The 24253-nt window shown below is 41.0% G+C and overlaps 2 protein-coding genes across 6 annotated transcripts in view; one reads left to right on the forward strand and one right to left on the reverse strand.

Annotated features, from left to right (window-relative positions):
* ankmy2a (ankyrin repeat and MYND domain containing 2a) overlaps positions 1-20225 on the reverse strand; it is a 42193-nt gene extending 21968 nt beyond the window's left edge. The window contains exons 1-2 of one of the 2 annotated variants that reach the window (XM_052016900.1): positions 19756-20225; positions 9224-9288 (exon numbers count right to left, since the gene is read on the reverse strand). In XM_052016900.1, the coding sequence (XP_051872860.1) occupies positions 9224-9288; positions 19756-19822 (132 nt within the window). In that variant the 5' untranslated portion in view covers positions 19823-20225. The remainder of the gene's footprint in view (positions 1-9223; positions 9289-19755) is intronic. The other variant, XM_052016901.1, reaches the window with a different exon arrangement.
* Positions 20226-20251: 26 nt separating this feature from the next.
* Positions 20252-24253, forward strand: part of LOC127570446 (eIF5-mimic protein 1) — a 66877-nt gene continuing 62875 nt past the window's right edge. The window contains exons 1-2 of one of the 4 annotated variants that reach the window (XM_052016039.1): positions 20281-20426; positions 21228-21377. The gene's annotated coding sequence lies outside the window, so the exon portion shown is untranslated. Of the gene's footprint in view, positions 20427-21227; positions 21378-24253 lie in introns of all 4 variants that reach the window. The other 3 variants (XM_052016040.1, XM_052016038.1, XM_052016037.1) reach the window with 3 other exon arrangements.

The following is a 24253-nucleotide window of genomic DNA, read 5'->3' on the forward strand; positions in this document are numbered from 1 at the left end:
ATTTCATTTTGATTAGAGCGCTTTCCTGGGCATTGACTTCAAGTTTGCTTCTGTGTCATGGTATGTGCTTATGAGTGGATAAGGAACTTCATCTGGGCTTGAAGTGCCTTTTGGACACAAATTTTATGTAGAAGGATGAGGCAAGGACATATTTTGTACAAGGATAGTTTCTCAGCATAAATGCTTAAGAAATGAATGGACACAGCATGTTGATGAATCACTAAGATTTCAACCAAAGTTGATCAACTGTCACCTTCTCTGGAAAGAGATACAATAAACCAGAGATCCCTTCAGAAGGGAAAAAGCCAGTCTTTGTTACCTTTCAGTCAATGGCATTATAGGTGAATCATAAATTGTGAGATTATAAAGATCCAGAAATGAGCATTGAGGGAATAACCTAACTGCACAGCATCTGTCTACTCCAGACAACAAGGTTCTGGAATTGAGTGGTGCCCGTACTAAGCAATAATTTGTTCATCTTCAGAGCAAAGATATAACTCCTGTATTTTTGATATATTGCACCGTCTATGGACCTGCAGTAGACAATACACCTAGCAACATTCAGTCACAGAGGACATTCCTTTGCAGAATTCACCAAGGTAGCCTTGAAATCCACATTGGGGAAAAAGAAAACAAGATGGAAGATATCATCCCTGACAATGGCATCCCTGAAAAGAAAGCTTCAAACTAGAATAGGGAAAAACTAATATTTCTAAAATGTTGCTGGCATTTTTAAAAGTGATTGGATTTTTATCATAGGAAAAAAAATTCCTGCATACAATGACTGAATTGTAAAATAGCCGTGTTTACGTAAAATCTATTGAAGCTCTATTCTCTGGAGGCTGAAAAGAAAATCCACTTCAGATACTACAGAGCTAAACTAAACATAGAATACTGAAGCAAAATTATAATAACCTCACTCCCAAATGTCAAAGACATGTGGATCAGTCCCTCATTATGAACCTTCTGTTGATTTGTCTGGATTTGACAAGTGATGCAAGTAAAATGCACAAAACCTAGACAAGTGGGTGTCACTACATAATTGTTCTACCCTTCGCTCTTATGAATTTCCCAAACAGTATTTACATTTATCCAATGCTAAAATTATCAGCTCAACAGCATTTCAAAGCATTATACTCACGTTAAAGAATTTATTTTTTGAGATCACTGTGGACTAGAGCTTTGACCAGATCTCTTGCCTATGGGATCACCTAACAGTATACCGGATGTTGCTTTTGAGCTTTAGCATAACAACATTTAAAAGATATTTGGATAAGTACATGGATAGGAAGGGTTCAGAGGATATGGGCCAAATGCAGGAAAATGGGACTAGCTTAGGTGGGCACCTTGGTCGGCATAGACATGTCAGGCTGAAAGGAGTGTTTTCATGTTACTCTACAACTATGTGTACCTTGTGTCCTAACTTCACCAGGATGGGACCATATTTTCAGTCTATCAAATTCAGGTTTAAAATTATGCTGGCTTCTACTGAATTTTAAGAGAATATACAGCTCACGTCTGTTGTGTTTCCTAACCAAGTCTTCTGAAGTTCTTCTCTGACTTTAAAGTTGCAGTACCTTGTTCCTACTACCAACAGAAATAACTTATTTTTCTTTTCTCATCTTCAATTCCTTTCAAACTTCTAAAAATCTCACCACTATCCTTCAATAACCAAGGGAATAAAAGGCTAATTTTCATAAATTTCATAAATCTAACCCTTTGATCCATACTAACATTCCAATGACTCGATGTTTTATTTCTTGCAGCAGCACCACATCTTCTGGTCTAGTGCAATGCCGAAAATGGAACAGTGCAAATGACTAGTACCTGCACTTGTTTCTTCCATCATCTTGCTGATGATAGGAATTACACCAACAGAGCAGTAATTAATCAGGTGTTTTCCCCCTCTGCTTTTTTATGGACAATTTTTCTACAGCATCGAGTAGGTGCCAGTGCTGCATGTGCTGTAATAAATTAAGCTAGAGATGCAGTTAATTCTGGAACATGTATTCAGCACCTCTGGTGTAGCAGTTAGCATAACACTATTACAGCACCAGCGACCCAGGTTCAATTCTGGCCAATGTCTGTAAGGAGTTTGTACATTCTCCATGTCTGTGTAGGTTTCCTACAGGTGCTCCGGTTTCCTCCCACATTCCAAAGACGTATGGGTTAGGAAGTTGTGGGCATACTATGCTGGCACCGGAAGCATGGCGATACTTGCAGGCTGCCCCCAAAACACTCTATACAAAACACACATTTCACTGTGTTTTGATGTACATGTGACTAATAAACATATCTTATTTTATCAGGGCCCCAAGCCTTTGCTATATCTGGTGCACTCAGGCTCTGATCCCATAAAAGTGTAAAGAGAGTCATTTTAAGATAGTCATCTGTAATAGTGGAGTTTAAGGTGGTTCAGTCACACTTCTAGCTGAGGAAGTGACGAGATTGCAGATGCTTATGGAGCATGCTCCTCCTGTTAGGTGCTTAACCATGCACCAGAGATACAAGATCTTTAGTTTATGGGATCACTTACTTTGGATTTAAGCACACGTACTTTGTGTCTCAACTTCATCAGCTTAAGATGATATTTTCAGTTATACCCAGTGTTGAATTCAAAACACTCTTCTGCACTCTTCACTGAAATTGTTCTTTTTAAAATTAAGTCCCAGAAAAGGACCCTTACTCTATTTCCAACTATTTCTAATAATTGAAGACTGGATATAGTCCTGATCAGGGGTGGGATGGATCAAAATTGGGAAAACTAACCCATCATCTTCAGTCTCATCAGAAATTCTGCTCTCCAGTCAATTTCCTGAAGCTGAACCAGACTGTTAATAATTGTGGTGTTATATTGGATACCATTCCAATGCCATTAGAGAATACCCATTTCTACCTCAAAAACATCTCTCGACTCCAGCTCTGTTTTAGTTCATTTCCTATTGTAATATTCATGTGTACCTTTGGACCCTACTATTTCAGTGCAGTCCTGATTGGCTCCCCACACTCTGTGAATGAAAGTACATTCAAATCCACAACTTATGACAAGTCCTGTTCATTCATCACTTCTATGCCTGCTCACTTAATTAATTCCCAGTTAATGACCTTGATTTTAAAATTCTCATCCTCATTTTCAAATTCCTCCAAATCTTTAATCTCTTCCACCCATTAAGTATCTGTGATGTCCACATTCCTCAATTCTAGCCTCCTGGATTTAACTGGTCCACCATTAGTGGCCATACCTTCACTGTCAAAGCCCTCATTTCTGAGATTCCCTCCCTACATCTCCATAGCATTCTTTTCTCTCAAAAGGGCATTCTTAAGATCTACCTCCTTGACCAAACTTTTGGCTCCCTGCCCTAATTATTTCCTTGTTTGGGATTACATTGATATTTTTTTATTTTGGTAACATTCCTCTCAACTACATAAAGGGGACTATCTAAATGGATCTATTATCGAAATATATGTTTGCTACACAATAAGTTCTTTTGGGAGAAGTAACATTGTGGATGATTTGATGAGTCATAAAGGGGGACATTCATACTATAGCATATGTGCATCAAAACAAAACAGTAATTCTCCTTTGATGCAACCAATAATTATTCCTGAAGTATATAGAGAATCGTGCGTCTTACGCAGTGTAAGACGCCCCTACTAGTTAGGCAACTGGATTTAAAAATATTATAGTTAACAAATATAGACTTTTTTGAAAAGTGCTAATATTAGTAATTTGTCACTCTGGCAAACTGGAACACAGAACTGCAGTATCCAAATCCTAACAAAAACAATTTCCAGTTAAGCTTCAAAATCTAAATTAAGAACTTCCAGTTGACTTAGAAGTCTGAATTGGAACATTTTGTGGTCAAGGCAGCTGAGAACATGGAAATTAATCAAGTTAAATTGTCTCTGAACCAAGTTACTAAGAAATCCAAACCTCTGAAGAATCTGTTTATTCAAAGTGGAGGTACACATTGCTTACAAACAAGTTTACTGAGGCCCTGTTAGTTTAGATGAAATTTCTAGCACCATTCACATTGCAGGAAATGCACAGGAGCACCATAGTACTTTAACCATTTAAAACCACATTGTTAACCAAAAGAGACAAGTTTCCTAGAGCTTGCCTGGTAAGAATAAATTATCTCCAAGTTTCTGGCTTGCACGATTATATGCAGCTATATTAAAAGAAACCCCATTAACAGCTCTATCCCTTTAAATCCCACGGGTGAGCCAAATGGTCAAAGCAACATCAGTATTAATGTGGAGTATGCAAACTACACAGGTTCAATAACTTCTGTAGCAGCTGAGTCACTCTAGGGCCTATCCATTCAGAAATCTGCACCCAAGATTCTTTGACTGTGCAAGATCTGAGTGGGCTCATAGCATGCAAATGAAGGGGATCACATCTCTTGGGTGTTTTAATATCCACCTATACCCATATTAGCACTAAAACTTCAATGTTAAAGAAAATATCCCGAAGTTAATCACTAAACAGCACTGTACATTAAATTAAGGGAGAGATTAAGTGAGGTGATTAATAGCTTCTTTGAAGAGGCAGATTTTAATCTACGAGATTCATTTGACAGCATAAGTGCAATTTTGCGGTCATCATATTCTCATTTACAATGTGAGTACTCAGGAATTTACCGAGTTTGTTAAATGTGCAACAAGGACAAATACTGACAGAGTACAGATCTACATTACAAGCCTAGTCAAACTACGATGGATTGGACAGGGTGGGTATGGAATATTTCTACCTGTGGAGGAACCCAAAGTCAGTGAGTATAGGTAGTGGCTTGATAGCCACAAATAAATAGAGGGATGGAAGAAGAATTTATTCAGAGTAGGTTAGAACTGAGGGGGTAGAAGGGTGGGTTAGCAAGTTTGCAGACACCACAAAGGTTGCTGGTGTTGTGGATAGTGTGGAGGATTGTCGAAGATTGCAGAGGGACATTGATAGGGTGCAGAGCTGGGCTGAGAAGTGGCAGATGGAGTTCAGTCTAGAGAAGTGTGAAGTGGTACACTTTGGAAGGACAAACTGCAAGGGGGAGTACAAGGTTAATGGCAGGATTCTGGGTAGTGTGGAGGAGCAGAGGATCTGGGGTTCATATCCACAGATCACTGAAAGCTGCCTCACAGGTGGATGGGTAGTTAAGAAAGCTTATGGGATGTCAGCATTCATTAGATGTGGGATCGAGTTTAAGAGCCACGAGGGTAATGAGCAGCTCTACAAAACTCTGGTTAGACCACACTTGGAGTACTGTGTCCAGTTCCTGGTCGCCTCATATAGGAAGGATGTGGAAGCATTGGGTAAGGGTGTAGAGGAGACTTACCAGGATGCTGCCTGGATTGGAGAGTATGGATTATGAGGAGAGACTAAGGGAGCTAGGGCTTTACTCTTTGGAGAGGAGGAGGATGAGGGGAGACATGAGAGTGGTGTACAAAATATTAAGAGGAATAGATAGAGTAGACAGCCAGCACCTCTTTCCCAGGGCACCAATGCTCAATACAAGAGGGCATGGCTTTAAAGTAATGGGTGGGAAGTTCAAGGGAAATATCAAGGAAGGTTTTTTTTACATATTAGAGTGTGGTTGGGGCATGGAATGCGCTGCCTGGGCTGGTGCTGGAGGCAGGTACATTGGTCAAATTCAAGAGATTACTGGATAAGCATATGGAGGAATTTAAAATAGAGGGATATGTGGGAGGAAGGGGTTAGATAGTCTTAGGTGAGGTATAAATCGGCACAACATTGCGGGCCAATGAGCCTGTATTGTGCTTATGGTTGAGGTAAACATTTTCAAAGGAAACTATAATAGATAAAAGAAATAAGGAAGATACACTGAAATACTGGGTGAGGTAGATGGAAAGGGAAAGACTCTTAAAGTATCAGCAGCACCACAGATTGGTTAGACCAACTACACAAAGCGCTGGAGGGACTCAGCAGGTCAGGCAACATCTAGAGGGAAACAGACAGTCAATGTTTTGGGTCAAGACCCTTCATCTGGATAGATGTTTCAATTCGAGACTATTCTTGTGTCTCCAATTAGACCAACTAGCTTGTGTTTTAATGTAATTTTAAAACAACACTGCAGCCCCATGCATCTTTTCTTGAAAGTACAATTCATTTTTTGGCAAGAGCTATTCAAATTTTCATGTTATTAGTACGAAATTATTTTCAAAGTAAATGTGAAGAAAGGTCAGACAGAACAAACTTGTATTTACAACACACCTTACCACATTCCCATGCACTTCACAACCAATTAAATCACTTTAGAAGTATAGTCACCACATTTAGGTTGTTAAATACAACAATCAACACACAACATTGTCTTTTGTGAAATTTTGAATTGAAAGAGCAGTTAATGTGTTTTTTTGGTACAAGTGGTCAATGTGCGGATGTTGGCCAGGCAACTTGAGAGCTTCTTGTGGTGCTCTGAGTAGTTCTGTGGGATCTTTCAAGATCACAAAGAGGAGGCAAGACTTCAATTTAGGATCATATTCAAAAGAGAGTTCTACACATATTACAACATATTCCCAACATGTCATTAAGAGGTCTTCTGATAGAGAAATGACACCTATCATAAAGCTAGTCTGACATTGCACTTAACACAGTTTTGCATCCACAGACATATTCCTGCAGATCAGCTTCTGTTTTGAAGCCCACAGGAAAAAAACCTGGAACTGCTTAACAATGTAAACTTTCTTAACTGGTTACTAAGAGAAACATACAGTATTTAGCTTTTTTGGAACTGATTGCCTCTTTTTATGCAGTACCCTGAAGATGCCTGCAACAAGATCTTTACATAATTTCTGCTGGCAAGCTGGCACATAAAAAGGAGAAAAAGCTGTGCCTTATTAAGAACATTGCCAGATGCTATTGCTGCAGGAATCCAAATAGGACAATGACAAATAGTAAGAGCAAAAAAAAAATGCAGATGCTGGGGATCCAAACAAAAACAGAATGCTGGAAGTGCATAGCAAGTCAGGTAGCAGCAGAATATTTAGAAACAGAGGCACGTTAGCGTAGTGGTTAGCGTAACGGTTAGCGTAACGCTTTACAGCGCCAGCAACCCAGGTTCAATTCCAGCCACTGTCTGTAAGGAGTATTTATGTTCTCCATGTGTCTGCGTGGGTTTCCTCCGGGTGCTCCGGTTTCCTCCCACATTCCAAAGACGTATGGGTTAGGAAGTTGTGGGCATGCTATGTTGGCGTCAGAAGCGTGGCGACACTTGTGGGCTGCCCCCAGAACACTCTATGCAACAGATGCATTTCACTGTGCATTTCGATGTACGTGACTAATAAAGATCTTAGAGTCAATGTTTTGAGCCTAGAGCCCTTCGTGAGAATGAAAAAAGTGAGAAGGCAGGTGTACTTTAATCTACAGGGGGGAAGAGTGTAGAGAACTGAAGGAATGTCTGTAATAGTATGTCTGTCAAAGTTGTCAAGGTAACAATTAGTTTACAAACTGCCAATTGGAATTAAATGATACAGAAACAAATTGAAACATAAATCAAAATAGAAGCATCTACCAGTACTTGTTTGCACCTTCTTTTGTCAGTGCTTGCTTTATTTCCACATTGCTGGATCTCTTTTATATTAATGTTAAACATCTCTGCTTCACCTATTCTCTGAAAATAGATTCAAATAAGAATGAAAAAAAGCTTAACGGTGGTGGCTTTTTTCATGAATTGAAAATAACAGGTGGCTTACCACTCCATCATAATTTATATTAATTTTTTTGCCATAAAACAAATGTCTTAGTTCTGCTTGGGCCTTGCTTCAAATATTTGGTTGGATTGCTCTCAAAATATCTTTGCCTTGAATACTCCCTGCTGCTTGCACCACATAAACTAGTGTAGTTAAATTTCTCTCGGGTGATAAATTTAAAATGAACTAAAATCAACAGCAACAGTCCTCTGACTTGAAAATTTGTGGGTTCTAGAATATGAGCACAATTTAGGCTGATACTCAAGTATGGTATTTATTGTCCTTTTAGGTAAGATATTAAACCAAGGTCTAAGCTGTTGTGTGAAGGTTCTCATGCTGCTTTTCTGAATGAGATGGAGTTGAACCTACAAAGTTGATGGAGGATTTCATCAGTAATTTTGACACAAGTAATTTTCATACTTGGTATGGACATAAATATGATTGGAGAGATTCAGTGAAGAAGTGAAACCAGGAGTTCTCTTTGTATGCCAAGACAAATACAAATATAATGATTGACTAATTGTATCAATTAGACTTGAAGAATTAGAGATGAAAGACGTACCAGGAGTGACCAATCTAACATATACTAATGGTTTTATTAGAAATTAAAGTATCAAAAGTGGAAGCAAGCATAGAATGTCTGTAGTAATTTTGTGTCACAGCTTCATAGTTGGGAATAAAAGTGTAGGTGCAATTGAATTGGCAAAGAGCATTTTCTATGGTGGGTACAGAATAAAGTGGGATTGGGAGGAGGAAGGGGATGCGAGTGAACAGTAACAGAAGGAAAAGACTTTTACTTTCAGAAAACAGTATGATTGATATGATGGAATTAGTGAAGCAACATTAGGACAAGGCAGATCACTGAGAATACAGAGAGAGTTGAGATGGCTGAGAGGTATTAATGAATGGCAGTAAACTCAAAAGGACAGAGAGATTAATATCACCAGGGTGATTGTTCATGGTACAGAGGCTGAGGGAGAAATGCAGTAAAGATAATAAAGTATCTTTCCTTTGATGAATAGTCAGCAATGAACATATAGGCACAAAGTACAATACTAAACAAAATTAGAAGGTGCTGGAAGTACTCAGCAGTTCAGGCTGCATTCGCAGGAAAAGAAACAATCAACATTTCAGTTCGGAGACCCCTTGCCAAAGGACGAAAGACGTTATCTCAGTTACTCCTGAAACCTTGACTCCCTCTTCCCACATTTGCACCCTGATCTGAGTATATCCAGAATTTTCTGTGTTTTAGATTTCCAGCAAATGCAGTTTTTACTGATTATTTTTTTTAAAAACAGAAAATGTTAAAATATTATTTTAAAAAGTTTAAATACAAGATACAGCAGTATTAAAAGAACACTTAACAATTCTTCATTAGAATTTCCATGCTGAGAAATGAAACAAGGACAACATTGTCCAGAATATGTGGACAACTCTCCCAAATAAGACAAATTTAGGATCGTATTTCCAGTATCGGAAGTTGATAAAACGAGAGTATTGGTGACTAATCTAGCCTTACCTGATCCAAACAGTTGACACGGACATTTTTACTACCCAGCAACCTTCCTGCCTCCTGAACGTTTCCTGAATGAAGTTAAAAATTGAAATTAAATTCCAGTGTGAATAAGTTCAGATATTTTCACATGGTAGTGTAGCAGTTAGCATAACGCTATTACAGTGCCAGCGACCCGGGTTCAGTTCTGGCCTCTGTCTGTAAGGAGTTTGTATGTTCTCCCCGTGACTGCCTGGGATTCCTCCCACAATCCAAAGATATATGGGTTAGGAAGTTGTGGGCATAGTATGTTGGCGCCAGAAGCATGGCGACACTTGCAGGCCGCCCTCAGAACATTCTACGCAAAGATGCATTTCACTGTGTGTTTCGATGTACATGTGACTAATATAGAAAATCTCATCTTAAAATCTAATTCACTTCTCATTTTGGTGTCATACATTCATTCTTTCTTGTTACTATTATTAAACGTTTCCACTGAAATTTACCCACGCTGTAATTATACCCTGCTAATGCTGGTACACTAATGAACACAGGAATTGATAATAGAAATGTTGACAAGAAATGCCTACAGATGCAAAAAATTGGATTAGTTTTATTTGTCAAGGCCCATTTATTCAGCAGAGAATTCATGATTAAATCAAGAACAGTATCCAAAGAACAATTGTTAAACTTTTAGTGCAGGACAATAATAGGCACACTACTGATTTACATTCAAGTCTCCTGACAGAAGTCTCTTGCAGAATTGGTGGAAAATTTCAACAGCACCGGCAAATCTGAAACTTTGATCCAGAAAGACAAGGGCGGCAAGACACATAGAAACAACACTCCAAATTCTGCTCCAAGTCACAACATTCCAGCTTGGAAATACATAACAATTCCTTCATTGTTGCAGGTTCAAAAAATCATGCAGCTGCCCACCCAGCAATACTGTGAGAGCAACTTCACTGAATAGACTGCAACAGTTCAGAATGGTGGCTCCCAACCTTCTCAAGTGCAACCAGGGATGATCAATGTATGCTTCTATTGAAAGTAACACACCAATATCCCACGAATCAATAATCAAAAAAAAATCCTAACCCCATCAGTAGCCTACCTTCCTGATTGGTTAACCCCCAAGGCACTGGGGTACCAGAGGTTTGCTTGGCTGAAGCAATGGATCAACCAATCTACCAGGATTGACTTAGCACAAATTTCCTTTCAGACAGGGTAGTTGAACTCAAAGTTTCCACTTACTTCACAGTACTCCAAACAGGATAGTTGCTCATTGTCATCAGACAATTGACAAGCATGGGTTTTTCATCTTAGGAATGCTAGGAATTTCTCCTCATAGTCAAGTTGACAAATGCAATGCTATGTAAAACTGAGAGCATTACCAGAATTATAGTTCCACCAAGTCTATTCTGGCAACAATTAATACTTGCAATCCACAGCATCATATCCCTTGCTTAAACATAAAACTGGTTGAGTGTGATGGGAAAAAGCCAAGTACTGCTGGAAGATGCAAGTGGAATGGCCAACTAAGAAAAAAAAAGTAGCAATCGAATTCAATCCAAGGTTATGTATTTGATTGTGGTTGGGGACAATGCATATAGAACAAGAGACTTCACCACAGAATTCAAGAATCACAGAGATTTACAGCACAAAAAGCCCAGTGCCTGTGCTGGCTAAAAAGAAGGTATGTTATTCCCACTTCCAAGCTCTCACCATAGAACAATACAGCACAATACAGTCCCTTCGGCCCACCATGTTGTGCTGACCTTTAAAACAAAACCTAAGATCTAACCCCTTCCTCCCACATATCCCCCTATTTTAAATTCCTCCATATGCTTATCTAACAATCTCTTGAACTTGACCAACGTATCAGCCTCCACCACCACCCCAGGTAGCGCATTCCATGCACCAACCACTCTTTGGGTGAAAAACCTCCCTCTGATATCTCCCTTGAACTTCCTACCCATTACTTTAAAGCCATGCCCTCTTGTATTGAGCATTGGTGCCCTGGGAAAGAGGTGCTGGCTGTCTACTCTATCTATTCTTCTACTTTGTTTACTTCTATCATGTCTCCCCTCATCTTCCTTCTCTCCAAAGAGTAAAGCCCTAGCTCCCTTAGTCTCTCCTCATAATCCATACTCTCCAATCCAGGCAGCATCCTGGCAAATCTGCTCTGTACCCTTTCCAACGCTTCACATCCTTCCTATAATAAGGCAACCAGAACTGGACACAGTACTCCAAGTGTGGTCTAACCAGGGTTTCGTAGAGCTGCATCATTACCCTGCAGCTCTTAACCTCGATGCCACGACTTATGAAAGCTAACATCCCATAAGCTTTCTTAACTACCCCATCCACCTGTGAGGCAACTTTCAGTGATCTGTGGATATGAACCCCCAGATCCCTCTGCTCCTCCACACTACCCAGAATCCTGCCATTAACCTTGTACTCCCCCTTGAAGTTTGTCCTTCCAAAGTGTACCACTTCACACTTCTCTAGATTGAACTCCATCTGCCACTTCTCAGCCCAGCTCTGCATCCTATCATTGTCCCTCTGCAAGCTTCGATAGTCCTCCACACTATCCATAACACCACCGACCTTTCTGTCGTCTGCAAACTTGCTAACCCACCCAAGTCATAAATAAATATCACGAAAAGTAGAGGTCCCAGAACCGATCCTTGTGGGACACCACTAGTCACAGCCCTCCATTCCGAATGCACTCCCTCCACCACAACCCTCTGCTTTCTACAGGCAAGCCAATTCTGAATCCACAAGGCCAAGCCTCCCTGGATCCCATGCCATCTAACCTTCTGAAGAAGCCTACCATGTGGAACCTTGTCAAACGCCTTATTAAAATCCATGTAGACCACATCTACTACACTACCTTCATCAATCTTCCTGGTCACCTCCTCAAAGAACCCTATCAGGCTTGTGAGACATGATCTTCCCTTCACAAAGTCATGCTGGCTGTCCCTAATCAGTCCATGATTCTCTAAATGCTCATAGATCCTCTCTTAGAATCCTTTCCAATAGCTTACCCACCACAGATGCAAGGATCACTGGTCTGTAATTCCCTGGACTATTCCTACCACCTTTTTTGAATAAGGGGAAAACATCTGCCACCCTCCAATCCTCCGGTACCATTCCTGTGGAAAACGAGGACTCAAAGATCCTAGACAATGGTTCAGCAATCTCCTCTCTTGCCTTGCGGAGCAGCCTGGGGAATATTCTGTCAGGCCCCGGGGACCTATCTATCCTAATATTTTCTAACAGCTCCAACACATCCTCTGTCTTGATATCTACATGCTCTAGAACACTAACCTTACCAACACTGTCCTCAGTGTTATCAAGGCCCCTCTCTTTGGTGAATACTGAAGAGAAGTATTCATTGAGAACATCACCCACTTCCACAGCTTCCAGGCACACCTTCCCACCTCTGTCTCTAATCGGTCCTACTTTTACTCTCGTCATCCTTCTGCTCTTCACGTACGTGAAAAAAGCCTTGGGATTCTCCTTAACCCTACTCGCCACAGCCTTTTCATGTCCACTTCTTGCTCTCCTCAGCCCCTTCTTAAGTTCCTTCCTTGTTACCCTATAATCCTCACGAGCCCTATCTGATCCTTGCTGCTTACACCTTATGTATTCTGCCTAACTAGTTGTTCCACCTCTTTTGTCACCCATGGTTCCTTCACCCTGCCATTCTTCCTCTGCCTCACTGGGACAAATTTATCCCTAACATCCTGCAAGAGATCCCTGAACAACGACCACATCTCCATAGTACATTTCCCTTCAAAAATATCATCCCAATTTACACTCGCAAGTTTAGCCTTACAGCCTCATAATTTGCCCTTCCCCAATTAAATATCTTCCTGTCCTCTTTGCTCCTATCCTTGTCCATGACAATGCTAAAGGTTAGGGAGCAGTGGTCACTGTCCCCCAAATGCTCACCCACCGAGAGATCTGTCACCTGACCCGGTTCATTACCTAATACTAGATCTAATAATGGCATTCCCTCTAGTCAGTCTGTCAAAATACTGTGACAGGAATCTGTCCTGGACACACTTAAACTCTGCCCCGTCTAAACCTTTGGGACTAAGCAGGTGCCAATCAATATTTGGGAAGTTGAAGTCTCCCATGATAACAACCCTGTTATTCTTGCACCTTTCCAAAATCTGCCTCCCAATCTGCTCCTCAGTATCCCTGCTGCTACCAGGAGGCCTATAGAATACTCCCAGTAGAGTAACTGCTCCTTTCTTGTTCCTAACTTCCACCCATACTGACTCTAGAGAGGATTCTTCTACATTATCCACCCTTTCTGCAGCTGTAATAGTATCCCTGACCAGTAACGCCACCCCTCCTCCTCTTCTCTCCCCCTCCCTATCCCTTTTAAAATACTGAAATCCAGGAATATTCAATATCCATTCCTGCCCTGGTGACAGCCAAGTCTCTGCAAGAGCCACAATATCATAGTCCCATGTACTTATCCAAGCTTTCAGTTCATCATCCTTATTCCTGTTACTTCTTGCATTTAAGTAAATGCACTTTAGCCCATCCACCTTACTACTTTTATAGCCTGTACTCTGCTTCTCCTTCCTCAAAGCCTCTCTACATGTTAGATCTGACTTTTCCACATCCACTTCTTCCTCTAACCTACCCCCCTGCTTCCCATCCCCCTTGCAAACTAGTTTAAACCCTCCCGAACCACCCTAGCAAATCTGCCTGCAAGGATATTGGCCTCCTCGGGTTCAGGTATAACCCATCCTCTCTGTACAGGTCCCACCTTCCCCAGAAGAGATCCCAATGATCCAAAAATCTAAAACCTTCCCTCCTGCACCAACTCTTCAGCCACGCATTCATCTGCCATCTCCTCCTGTTCCTACCTTCACCATCACGTGACACTGGCAGCAATCCTGAGATTGCTACCCTTGAGGTCCTGTTCTACAGCCTTCTGCCTAGCTCACTAAACTCACTTTTCAGGACCTCATCCCTTTTTCTGCCTATGTCGTTGGTACCAACATGTACCATGACTTCTGGCTGTTCTCCCTTCCGCTCTAGAATATCTTGGACCCGATCAGAGACATCCCGGACCCTGACACCTGGGAGGCAACATACCATCCGGGATTCGTGCTCACTTCCACAGAACCTCCTGTTTCCCTAACTATCGAGTCCCCTATCACTACTGCCCTCCTCTTCTCTTCCCTTCCCTTCTGACACCTATGTTAGACTATTGTTTATTGATTACAGCTCTGCCTTCATTACTATAATTCCAAGCAAACTCATCTCCAAACTCCTAGACCTGGGACCCAACACCTCCCTTTGCAAATGGATCCTTGACTCCCTGACCAACAGACTGCAATCAGTGAGGATAGGCAGCAACACCTCCACCACAATCATCCTCAACACTAGTGCCCTACAAGGCTGCGTCCTCAGCCCCCTGCTTTACTCCAGATACATTCACAACCACTTGGCCAGATTCTACTCTTAACTCTATCTAAAAGTTTGCAGATGATACCACCATAGTGGGCTGGATCTCAAATAACAATGAGTTGGAGCACAGGAAGGAGATAGGGAGCCAAGTGGTATCATGACAACAACCTTTCCCTCAATCTTAGCAAAACAAGAGTGGTCATTGACTTCAGGAAGCGTGGGGGGGGGGGGGGGGTTGTGCACACGTTACACGTTCCTATTTACATTAACGGTGCTGAGGTCGAGAGGGTTGAGAGCTTCAAGTTCCTAGGAGTAAGCATTACCAATGGCCTGTTCTAGTCCAAGCACGTAGATGCCATGGCCAAGAAAGCACATCAGCACCGTTACTTCCTCAGGAGGCTAAAGAAATTTGGCATGTCCCCTTTGATACTCACCAATTTTTATAGATGCACCACAGAAAGCATCCTATCTGGATGCATCGCGGCTTGGTACAGCAACTGCTATGCTCAAGACTGCAGAGCTGGTGGACACAGCTCAGCGTGTCACAGGAAGCAGCCTCCCCTCCATGGACTGTCTACGCTTCTCATTGCCTCGGTAAAGCAGCCAGCATAATCAAAGACCCCACCCACCTGGATATTTTCTCTTCTCTCCCCCCCACCCCCCCCCCCATTGGGCAAGATACAAAAGCCTGAAAGCATATACCACCAGACTGATGGACAGCTTCCATCCCACTGTTATAAGACTATTGAACAGTCCCCTAGTATGAGAAGGTGGACTCTTGACCTCACACTCCACCTCATTATGGCCTTACACTTTCTCTGTAGCACTTTATTCTGCATTCTGTTATTGTTTTCCCTTGTACTACCTCAATGCACTGATGTGATGAAATGATCTGTATGGATGGCATGCAATACAAAGTTTTTCCACTGTACCTCAGTGCATGTAACAATAATAAACCAATTTACCAATCTCACCCGTAGCTTTGAGTATTACAGCTCTTTCAGGTGCTCACTCAAGTACTTTAGAACCATACAGCAGCACAAAACAGGCCCTTCGGCCCACCATTGTAAAATGTGATTAGAGTTCCTGCCTTCACCATCCTTTTAGGCAGTAAGTTCACTTTTCTTCAAATACCCCCAATCCTTCTACTAATTAAATATATATATATATATCCAACAGTATTGATCTCTCTGGCAGGCAACAATAGTCCCTTCCTGTTCACCTCTTCTTGATATCGCAACATTTTCATCAGATCTCCAAAAGCTAAATACTGTTCTGATGAAAGTTTAGTGACCTGAAACATTAATCATTTCTCCAAAACCCTGACTTGCTTAGTATCTTCAGCATTTTCAGCTTTTAATTCAATTATGTCACTCCTCCATTTCCTTTGTTCCAAGTCTAGTCAGCTTTTCCTCTTTATTGTAACTTGTCATTTCTGGCAACATTCTCAGTATCTCCACCGCCACTTAACACCTCCCTCTTCCATCGCCAACCCCCCCCCCCCCTTCTAGTGCTAGCATATCCTTATACCCTTCCTGTAATATGGTGAGCAGAAGTCTACACAGTACTCCATCTAGTATGTGACTTCCTTACTCTTATATTCATGGCCTCCGCCTTCTTAACCAGCCCATCCACTCTTCTTCAATCTGACCCTCTACACTTTTCAATGTCTTAGTTTATTGTGTATTTTCTTTCCTTGTTTGCCCTCTTCAAATGCATCAGCTCACACTTATCCAGACTGAATTCCATTGGCAATGTATGTGTTCACCTAACCAATCCATATCTTCCTGCAGATTACAATTTTCCTCCTTGCCAATTTTGATATCAAAGGCTCTTACTCCTAAAAGCATGTATAAAATCATTGAAATACATCACAAGAGATGTAGTACTGACCCTTCAAAATACCAATGAATATTTTTCTCCATCACTAAAATGCCTATCAACCACTACCTTTTCCTTTCCTCTAATTCTTTTAATCCTATGTTGACTTCTAAATTCCTAATCAGTCCACCACTTTGTTAAATATCTTGCTAAAATCCATACAGACAAGTGCACTACCTTCATCAATCCTTGTTGGTTCCTCAAAAAAAAATCAAAATTGGGCATAGACAATCTTTCAAAAACAAATCTATGCCCAGGTCATGGAACAGCTAGTGCCTCTTGAAATGCTGATCTTTGTCATCACTCTTAGTATTCTATACACACCTTCCCTCCCCCCCCCACAAAAGATTTGCCCACCAATGACTTTGGGTGGACAGGGCAGATTTTACTCTGTATATGCCCTTTTCCCTTTTCAAACAATATTTCCACACTAGCTGCCTTCTCATCCTCTGACATTGCATCTGATGCAAAATTTGATTGATAAGTGTCAGACCCCGCATTATTTCCACACTAACTCTCTTTAAGAGCCAGGGATTTTTCCTTTGGGGGTGGCGGGAGGCTGGTGCTCTATTCACTCTTAAAAATTTTAAAGACTATTCTCTCCATATCTATCAGTTGCAATACTTCACATTCTTCATCCTTAATGTTGTTGCCCCTATTATACCCCTTCATGAAGGCAAATATTAATTTAGAATTCCACGCGTGACTACTGCCTCTGCATTCTGTTTTGATCTCTGATAAATGGTAGTATACTTGGAGATATGAAATGTTAATTTACTCAGAAAAGAGGGGAGATTTAATTAACATGCATAACATTATGAGCTTAGTGTGGATAGGAAGAACTTATTTCTCTAAACAGAGAGGTTAATAACAAGAATGCACAGATTTAAGGTCATTGGGAGGTTTTCTTAGGGAGCATTAAGGAAAAAGTTTAACCATGATCTTACTGAATAGTGCAGCAGAAGTGAAGGGCTGAATGGCCTATTCACTCAATTTCTTACATTCCTAAGATTGTTTAATTTAATTGGTAGGTCCTCTGGGAGTGCATTTGTTGTCTTAAAAAGGAGATTTTGGGGTGGGGTGGAAAAAAAAAGAGTGGGGAAGGAGTGTTTCCCCCCCTACATCACAAGAAGAGTCCAGAACCCAATATCTGAAGTGGGAGTGGAGGCAGAAACCTCCTTTCTCATTGAATACTACTTGTCTGAACACTTGGAACATAGAACAGTACAGGAACAAGTCCTTTGGCCCACCACGTCTGTGCTGAACATGATGACAAATTAAACTAAACCTCTTCTGCCTGCACATAATCCATATCCCTCCATTTTCATGTGTCTACCTAAAAGTCAACACTGCGATCGTATCTGCTTCCAACACTACCCAGACACCTACAACTGTGTAAATAAACTTGCCCCACACATCTCCTTTAAACTTTCCCCCTCTCACTTTAAATACACTTCTTCTAGTATTTGGCATCTATGCTTCTCATAACTGTATAAACTTCTCAGGTCTCCCTTCAGCCTCTGATGCTCCAGAGAAAACATCCCAAGTTTATCCAACCTCTCCTTATAACTCATACCCTCTAATCCAGACAGCATCCTGGTAAACCTCTTATATACCCTTTCCAAAGCTTTCACATCCTTCCTGCAATGGGGTGACCAGAACTGCATACAATACTCCAAGTGCACCCTAACCAAAGTTTTACTTAAGACTATGAAACAAAATCTTGGATGTGGGATTATACTGGGTAGCTCCTTGGGTCAGGAGTGGCATTATGAATGGCAAATGACCCCAATGCATTTTCATTTTTTTTAAAAATGAATGTATCCCGAAGTTAGCATTAGGTCTAGAAATCTGATTTGATAGTATATCATGTACCCAATCATGTACCCTCTACAGAAACTGGACTTTCTGAAATCACATGCGCATTATGGGATTATTTCACATCTCAATAAATAAGGAATTCGGTAGTTATTTATAAACAAATACATCAAGTGATGAAATTAACTGAGAAACAGAAGACTGCAGATGCTGGAACCTAGATGAAAAACACAATGGTGTTGGAGGAGCTCACAGGCCAGGCAGCATCTGTGGAGAAAAGCAGGTGGTCAACATTGATGTCCATAGATGCTGCCTGACCTGTGAGCTACTCCATCATGTTTTTCATCACTCATGATGAAATTACCGAAAAGTTATAATACCTTAGTGAAAACTTCCTGACAATAATTGTAATATACAATCTGGAACACTGGAGAGCATGGCATACATAAACATCAAAAGCAGTAGCAACTCCACCCCAAAAAAACCTTTTTGAGACAACTAATGCACTCCCAGAGGACCTACCTATTAAGTGAAACGACCTTAGGAACGTAAGACATTGAGGGAATAGGCCATTCGCCCCTCACTTCTGCTGCACTATTCAGTAAGTTCATGGCTGATCTTTTACCTCAGTGCCATATTGCTGCTCTGATCCCATACCCCTAGGTTCCCTTAATATCCAAAAATCGGATGATCAATGTCTTCAACATAATCAACAACTGAACCTCCACTGCTCCATGAACTAGAGAATTATCAAGAACATTCTTCCCATCTCAGTCACAAATGACCGAACCCTTATTTTGAGATTGTGACCCCTGGTTCTAGATATCCCTGCAAGTGGAAACATTATCCCCCCCCCCTCCATCCAGTTTATCAGCCTTTAAAAGAATTGTTTCTTGTCCTGCTAGAGTCTGTAGAGTGAAGGCCTAGTTTGCTTAATCTCACTTTATAGGGCCACTACTACCCCACTTTACCGGGAATCAATCTTGTGAACCTCGCTTGCAATCCCTCTATAGCAGGTAAGGGCAGCAGACCTGCACACAAAATATCAGCTGCGGTCGCATCACGGTAACACGTGCTACGCATACCTTAATAGAAAGTGCTAGAACATCACATTTTCAACCATCCAAATAGTGATAATTTACAACTTAATGACTTTTAAATGGAAACTAAAAGTTATTAAAATATTTATGCAAACAAGCTATGTTCAAATGTAAACATGTGGTGTTTATTAATCCATCCTGTTGGGCCTCTCCTCATTTAATTTAAAAGTAAACTGTCACACCCCATTTTAATTACTGCCCTAATTATTGCAGGATTTATACACAAATCCGTGACAGCCAGTCTGTTTTTGCAACAACATACATGCCTCGAATCAAATATTTATTTTTGGAAAAGGAAGGGCCGCCAGCGGGCTGCATTATTACCTTCAGAAATGACTTGCAGCAATTCAGTCTCCTCCTCTATCAGATCTCCTTTCTTGGGAGGAGCCATAGTTCACTCCAACAACCAATTTCTGTGTTTTTTCCAAAAATAAAATAAAAACAGCACAAACAGACCCGCCAACACCTATAAGCAACGAGCCGGCCAAACCACCCAGCCGTGGAGACGCTGCAACACACGCCGCCGCCGCCTCGACTCGATGCTCCAATTGTATCAACCTCATAGCTTCCTGGCATTGGAAGATAGAGGGGTGTGCAACAATCCCAAAAACACTAAAATGCAGTCTCATTAACATATATAACTTTTGTCATGATTTATCGACTTATTTTGAAATAATAAATTATATGCTGTTTTCCAAGAAGATGAAAAGTGCAGTTATGACCTGTTTAGTCATTTGTTTTTTTTCCCTACTTCCCCACCTCCTCGGTTCCATGGTAGCGTCAACGACGCGTGTGTCAGCTCTTCCTGCGCATGTGCAAAGGGCTCGCGAATTACCGGGACACGGGGGCTGAATTATTGGGAGTTCTTTGGAACGTTGAGCCAGCTGGGTAAGAACGCGGAGCGGGCGGAGGAACAATAGGTTCGAACGTTCGCCTGGTTCCCTCGTGACTTCAGAGCAGGAGAATCGGAACAACTCGAGGTGACACCCCAGTGGGTTAAGTATGGGCAGGGAGCAGGGAGGAAGAGGGAACACGGCTCTGGTATGCTGTATACATGTGTATGTACTTTCAGAGAAGGGCGACTCGCAATCACGACGAGTAATTTCATAACCCAGCAAATCCAGACAGCGAAAGCACTGCACACTTTTGTGTTACGTGAAAGCTGCACAGTGAGGAGACAGGAATGTGCGGTTTCTTGGGGGGAGAAACGAGTTGAGGATTGGACACATTGCAAATTGGTGGTTAAATTTTATCGAGCTACGCAAATGTTTTTGAAGGAAAACTGGACTTTTAATAGTGTGCCTTCTATCATATTTCAGCGTTGATCTAGCTTTGACAGATTACATTAGCATTGACAGGTCAGCAGTTTACACACGCGTTTCTTATATGTTTATTAATAGATTCTGATCTTAAGGACATTACTGCAGTTTAGAAATGATCCGTAGATAATCTCATGTCTAATGTTAGCTGATTTATATATCTTGTATATTAAATTATTCCACTGTAATTTTCAACCGATGAATTAATGTGTTGACGATGGTAGCTTGAAAACGATTTTGGCTGAATGTCAAGTGTGGGATTGGGGCGGGTGGGCGAGTGGATCAGCGCGGTTAGCAGATTAATTCGAGTACATTTATTAAAAATAAACATTTATGCCCTTAACTGGAAATGTTCTGTGTACTTGGTCTGGTTACGGTGTGTAGTTGCTAGTTTCGATGACGCCAGATAACAAACTCGATACGTTTGTGATTGAATTATTATTTTTCTGAAATGTGATGGCTCCCATTCTCCTACAGTGCAACTTGGGTTTGGTTTGGTGTGCCCTTTCTCCAAGGAGATGGTTGAGCTCATGATCTTTTTTTTTCCCTTCTGAGTCTATCTTCGAGTTGGATCGGATGCAAATAAATACCGTTGCCATCCAGTTTGGAAATGTATTGATCTCAAAGGTGTGTGTGTATGTGTGTTTGTGATGGGGGGGGGGGGGGGGGGGGGGGGTGGGGGGTGGAGGTGGATACGGAATCAGATTAATTATGACAATGTGCGATTAACGAAGTGGATGTTTGCATTTACTGTTGTAAATCAACTTTAGATGTAATCCTGCATTTTTGCCAATCGTTTAATACAATTTTAAATAAAGTGTATATGTAAGTAGCAGTGTATAACAGGAACTGAAGAATGCAGTCCTGATAATGCACACGTTTAAGGTGCTTGCCATAGTTTGATCCTCTGTTAGACTGAATATCATGGTCAGGAAGAAACTTCCCGCGACTATCGCTAAAAAATAAACTATTATTACTGGAATAGTGTGGTAATGATCTGACTTGTGTGCTGCTAAAATGTTTAAGTTTTCAGTTTTCTTACGTAGCAGATAACAGTTTAAATCCAATCCCAGCCATTATGATTGTGCTTGGGCACATGGTAATCAACAGGAATACCGGACACAGGCTGTCAACATAATGGTGTGAAATCACCAGCAATTAATTTTCATACATTATATATGGATTTGGAAGTTCACAAGCAGGAAGCTTTCTTAGAAGAAGTTGGAATTGTTCGTGTTAGTGACTGCTATTATAACAGGAAGCAAACTGATCACAAAGATCAGCAAAAACAAAATTCTGTGGTTCCTCTACCGCATTTGAATTTTGCTAAACCTTGAAATAATGCAAAGAATAATATTGATACAATTAAAGAATCAACAACTTATTTGTGTAATTGGTTATTATTGGACATCATGGATCAATTCATTATAAAATGAACTCTAATATTTTTACTGCAGATTATCATGAATCTTTTAATTATTAGTCTTATGAACCAGGATCAGGAAACAATAGGAGAAACAGATGCTGAGAATCTAAACATGAAGGGGCAAGGTAACTTGGAAGGATGCAATCAAAATTGAAAATATTGATGTGACTTCAAAGTTGATGGCTGAAAATATTGATTTTAAAATTTGAAAATTGTAGCAGGAAGGAAAAAGATATCCTTGCTTTTGAGGTTCTTGGAAAGATTGAGAGCAATGGAAAGCGAATCTTGCCATCGCTGGAGGGAGAAACATGATGTGTGAAGGTGTATTTGAACTGGGGCAGAGGTAGGAATGGGTGGGAGTGAGAGAAATGTGAAAGTAAAAGTTTGGAGGTGTGAATACAGGAGAGAAAGAAGTTGGACAAGTAGAGCTCTGCTCAGTGTCTTGTTTCAGGAGTGTGTGAGAAAATAACTGAAATATAGTTCCATAATTTTATTTGAAGCTAAATTCAAACCCTGTGGAAATTTAATGAGTTAACATTTGTAAAACTTGCTGTTTTCCACCAGGGGTTACATCAGACTTCCTGGAAACCGCTTTATTAATGGCTGGAATGTAGGAATTTCTATTAAGATGAAAAAAGATGAGGAAGTAAAGAGACCTTGAGAGACCTTAAAAGTTCAATGCATGAATGCATTACTCACAAGCTACTGAACAGGAAAGACCAGAAGGCCCTGTTATTTGTTATTGACGATACTGTTTGCAAGTATAATGGGAATAAGAATTTATAGGCAAGTGAGAAAGACCAGAGAAATAAAGCACCGTAGATGCTGGAATCTAGATGAAAAATACAATGGTGCTGGAGGAACTCAGTAGGCCAGGCAGCATCCGTGGAGAAAAGCAGGCAGTCAACGTTTCAGGTCAGGACCCTTCTTCAGGACTGAAGATAGGAAAAGGGGAAGCCCGATAAATAGGAGGGAAAATCAGAGCAGAGATCGGTGGACAAAAGAGGGGAGGTGGGGTGGGCACAAGGTGGTGATAGGTAGATGCAGGTAAGAGACAGTGATAGGCAGGTGCGGGGGAGGAGGGGAGAGCAGATCCACTGGGGAATGGGTCAAAGGTAAGGAGAGAAAAAAAGGGGTAGAAAAAAGAGAGAGAGGCTAGGAAAGGGAAGAAAAGAGGCATGGTTGTGGGGGGAATGGGTGGGGATTATTTAAAGTGGGAGAATTCAATGTTCATGCCATTAGGCTGCAAGGTTCCAAGATGGAAAATGAGGTGCTGTTCTTCCAGTTTGAGCTTGGAATTCTCCTGGCAGTGGAGGAGGCTGAGGACTGACATATCTGTGATAGTGTGGGAGGGGGAGTTGAAGTGACTGGCAACGGGAAGATGCAGAAAGACCAGCTTGAGTTCCAAAAATTAAAAAAAACACTGTAAATACACAGCAGGTCAGCTTGAGTTCCACATTGTTGACCTTTGCTGCTGACCGTGGGTGAACAGTTGAGGAAAATAGAATCACACTTGATTGAGGTGCCCCCCTCCCCCCATCCTGAGCAGTCACTTATATTTAGCCACGTGTTCATGCTCATTTATGATCACTAGGGTGAGATGCTAAAATGAAGGTGAGGTCTCTGGGGAAACATATCAGATTTTGTGTTTAGAAAGTAGAATCAGTTTTTGTGTACCTTTTATTTAAATTGTAAAGATTTTGTTTTGGATAAGAGCGAAAACAAAAATTTCTGCAATTTAGTTTTAATTGATTACTATATTTTTTTCATAATGATTTCATTTATAGCATGTAAAAAGCTCTGTAGGAAACAGCACACTAAAAGTGTAGTGCTGTAAGAGTGCTACCCTGTTGGAAACTTAGGTAGTACATTAATTCAAGGCTCTGCCTGTTTTCTCTAGAGAATGTAAAATAACATATTGAATTATATGGAAGAGGAACAGGGGAGCTACCCCGTGCCCTGGTCGGATCTCTCAATCACCATAATAGTATCTAGTCATTATCAGTTTGCTATTTGTAAGAATTTTCTCAATGCAAATTGATTGCCCTATTGCCTACAGTGCAGCAGTCACTAAACT

This window comes from Pristis pectinata, chromosome 5 (genome assembly GCF_009764475.1).
Source record: "Pristis pectinata isolate sPriPec2 chromosome 5, sPriPec2.1.pri, whole genome shotgun sequence".
Taxonomy (NCBI): Eukaryota; Metazoa; Chordata; class Chondrichthyes; order Rhinopristiformes; family Pristidae; genus Pristis; species Pristis pectinata.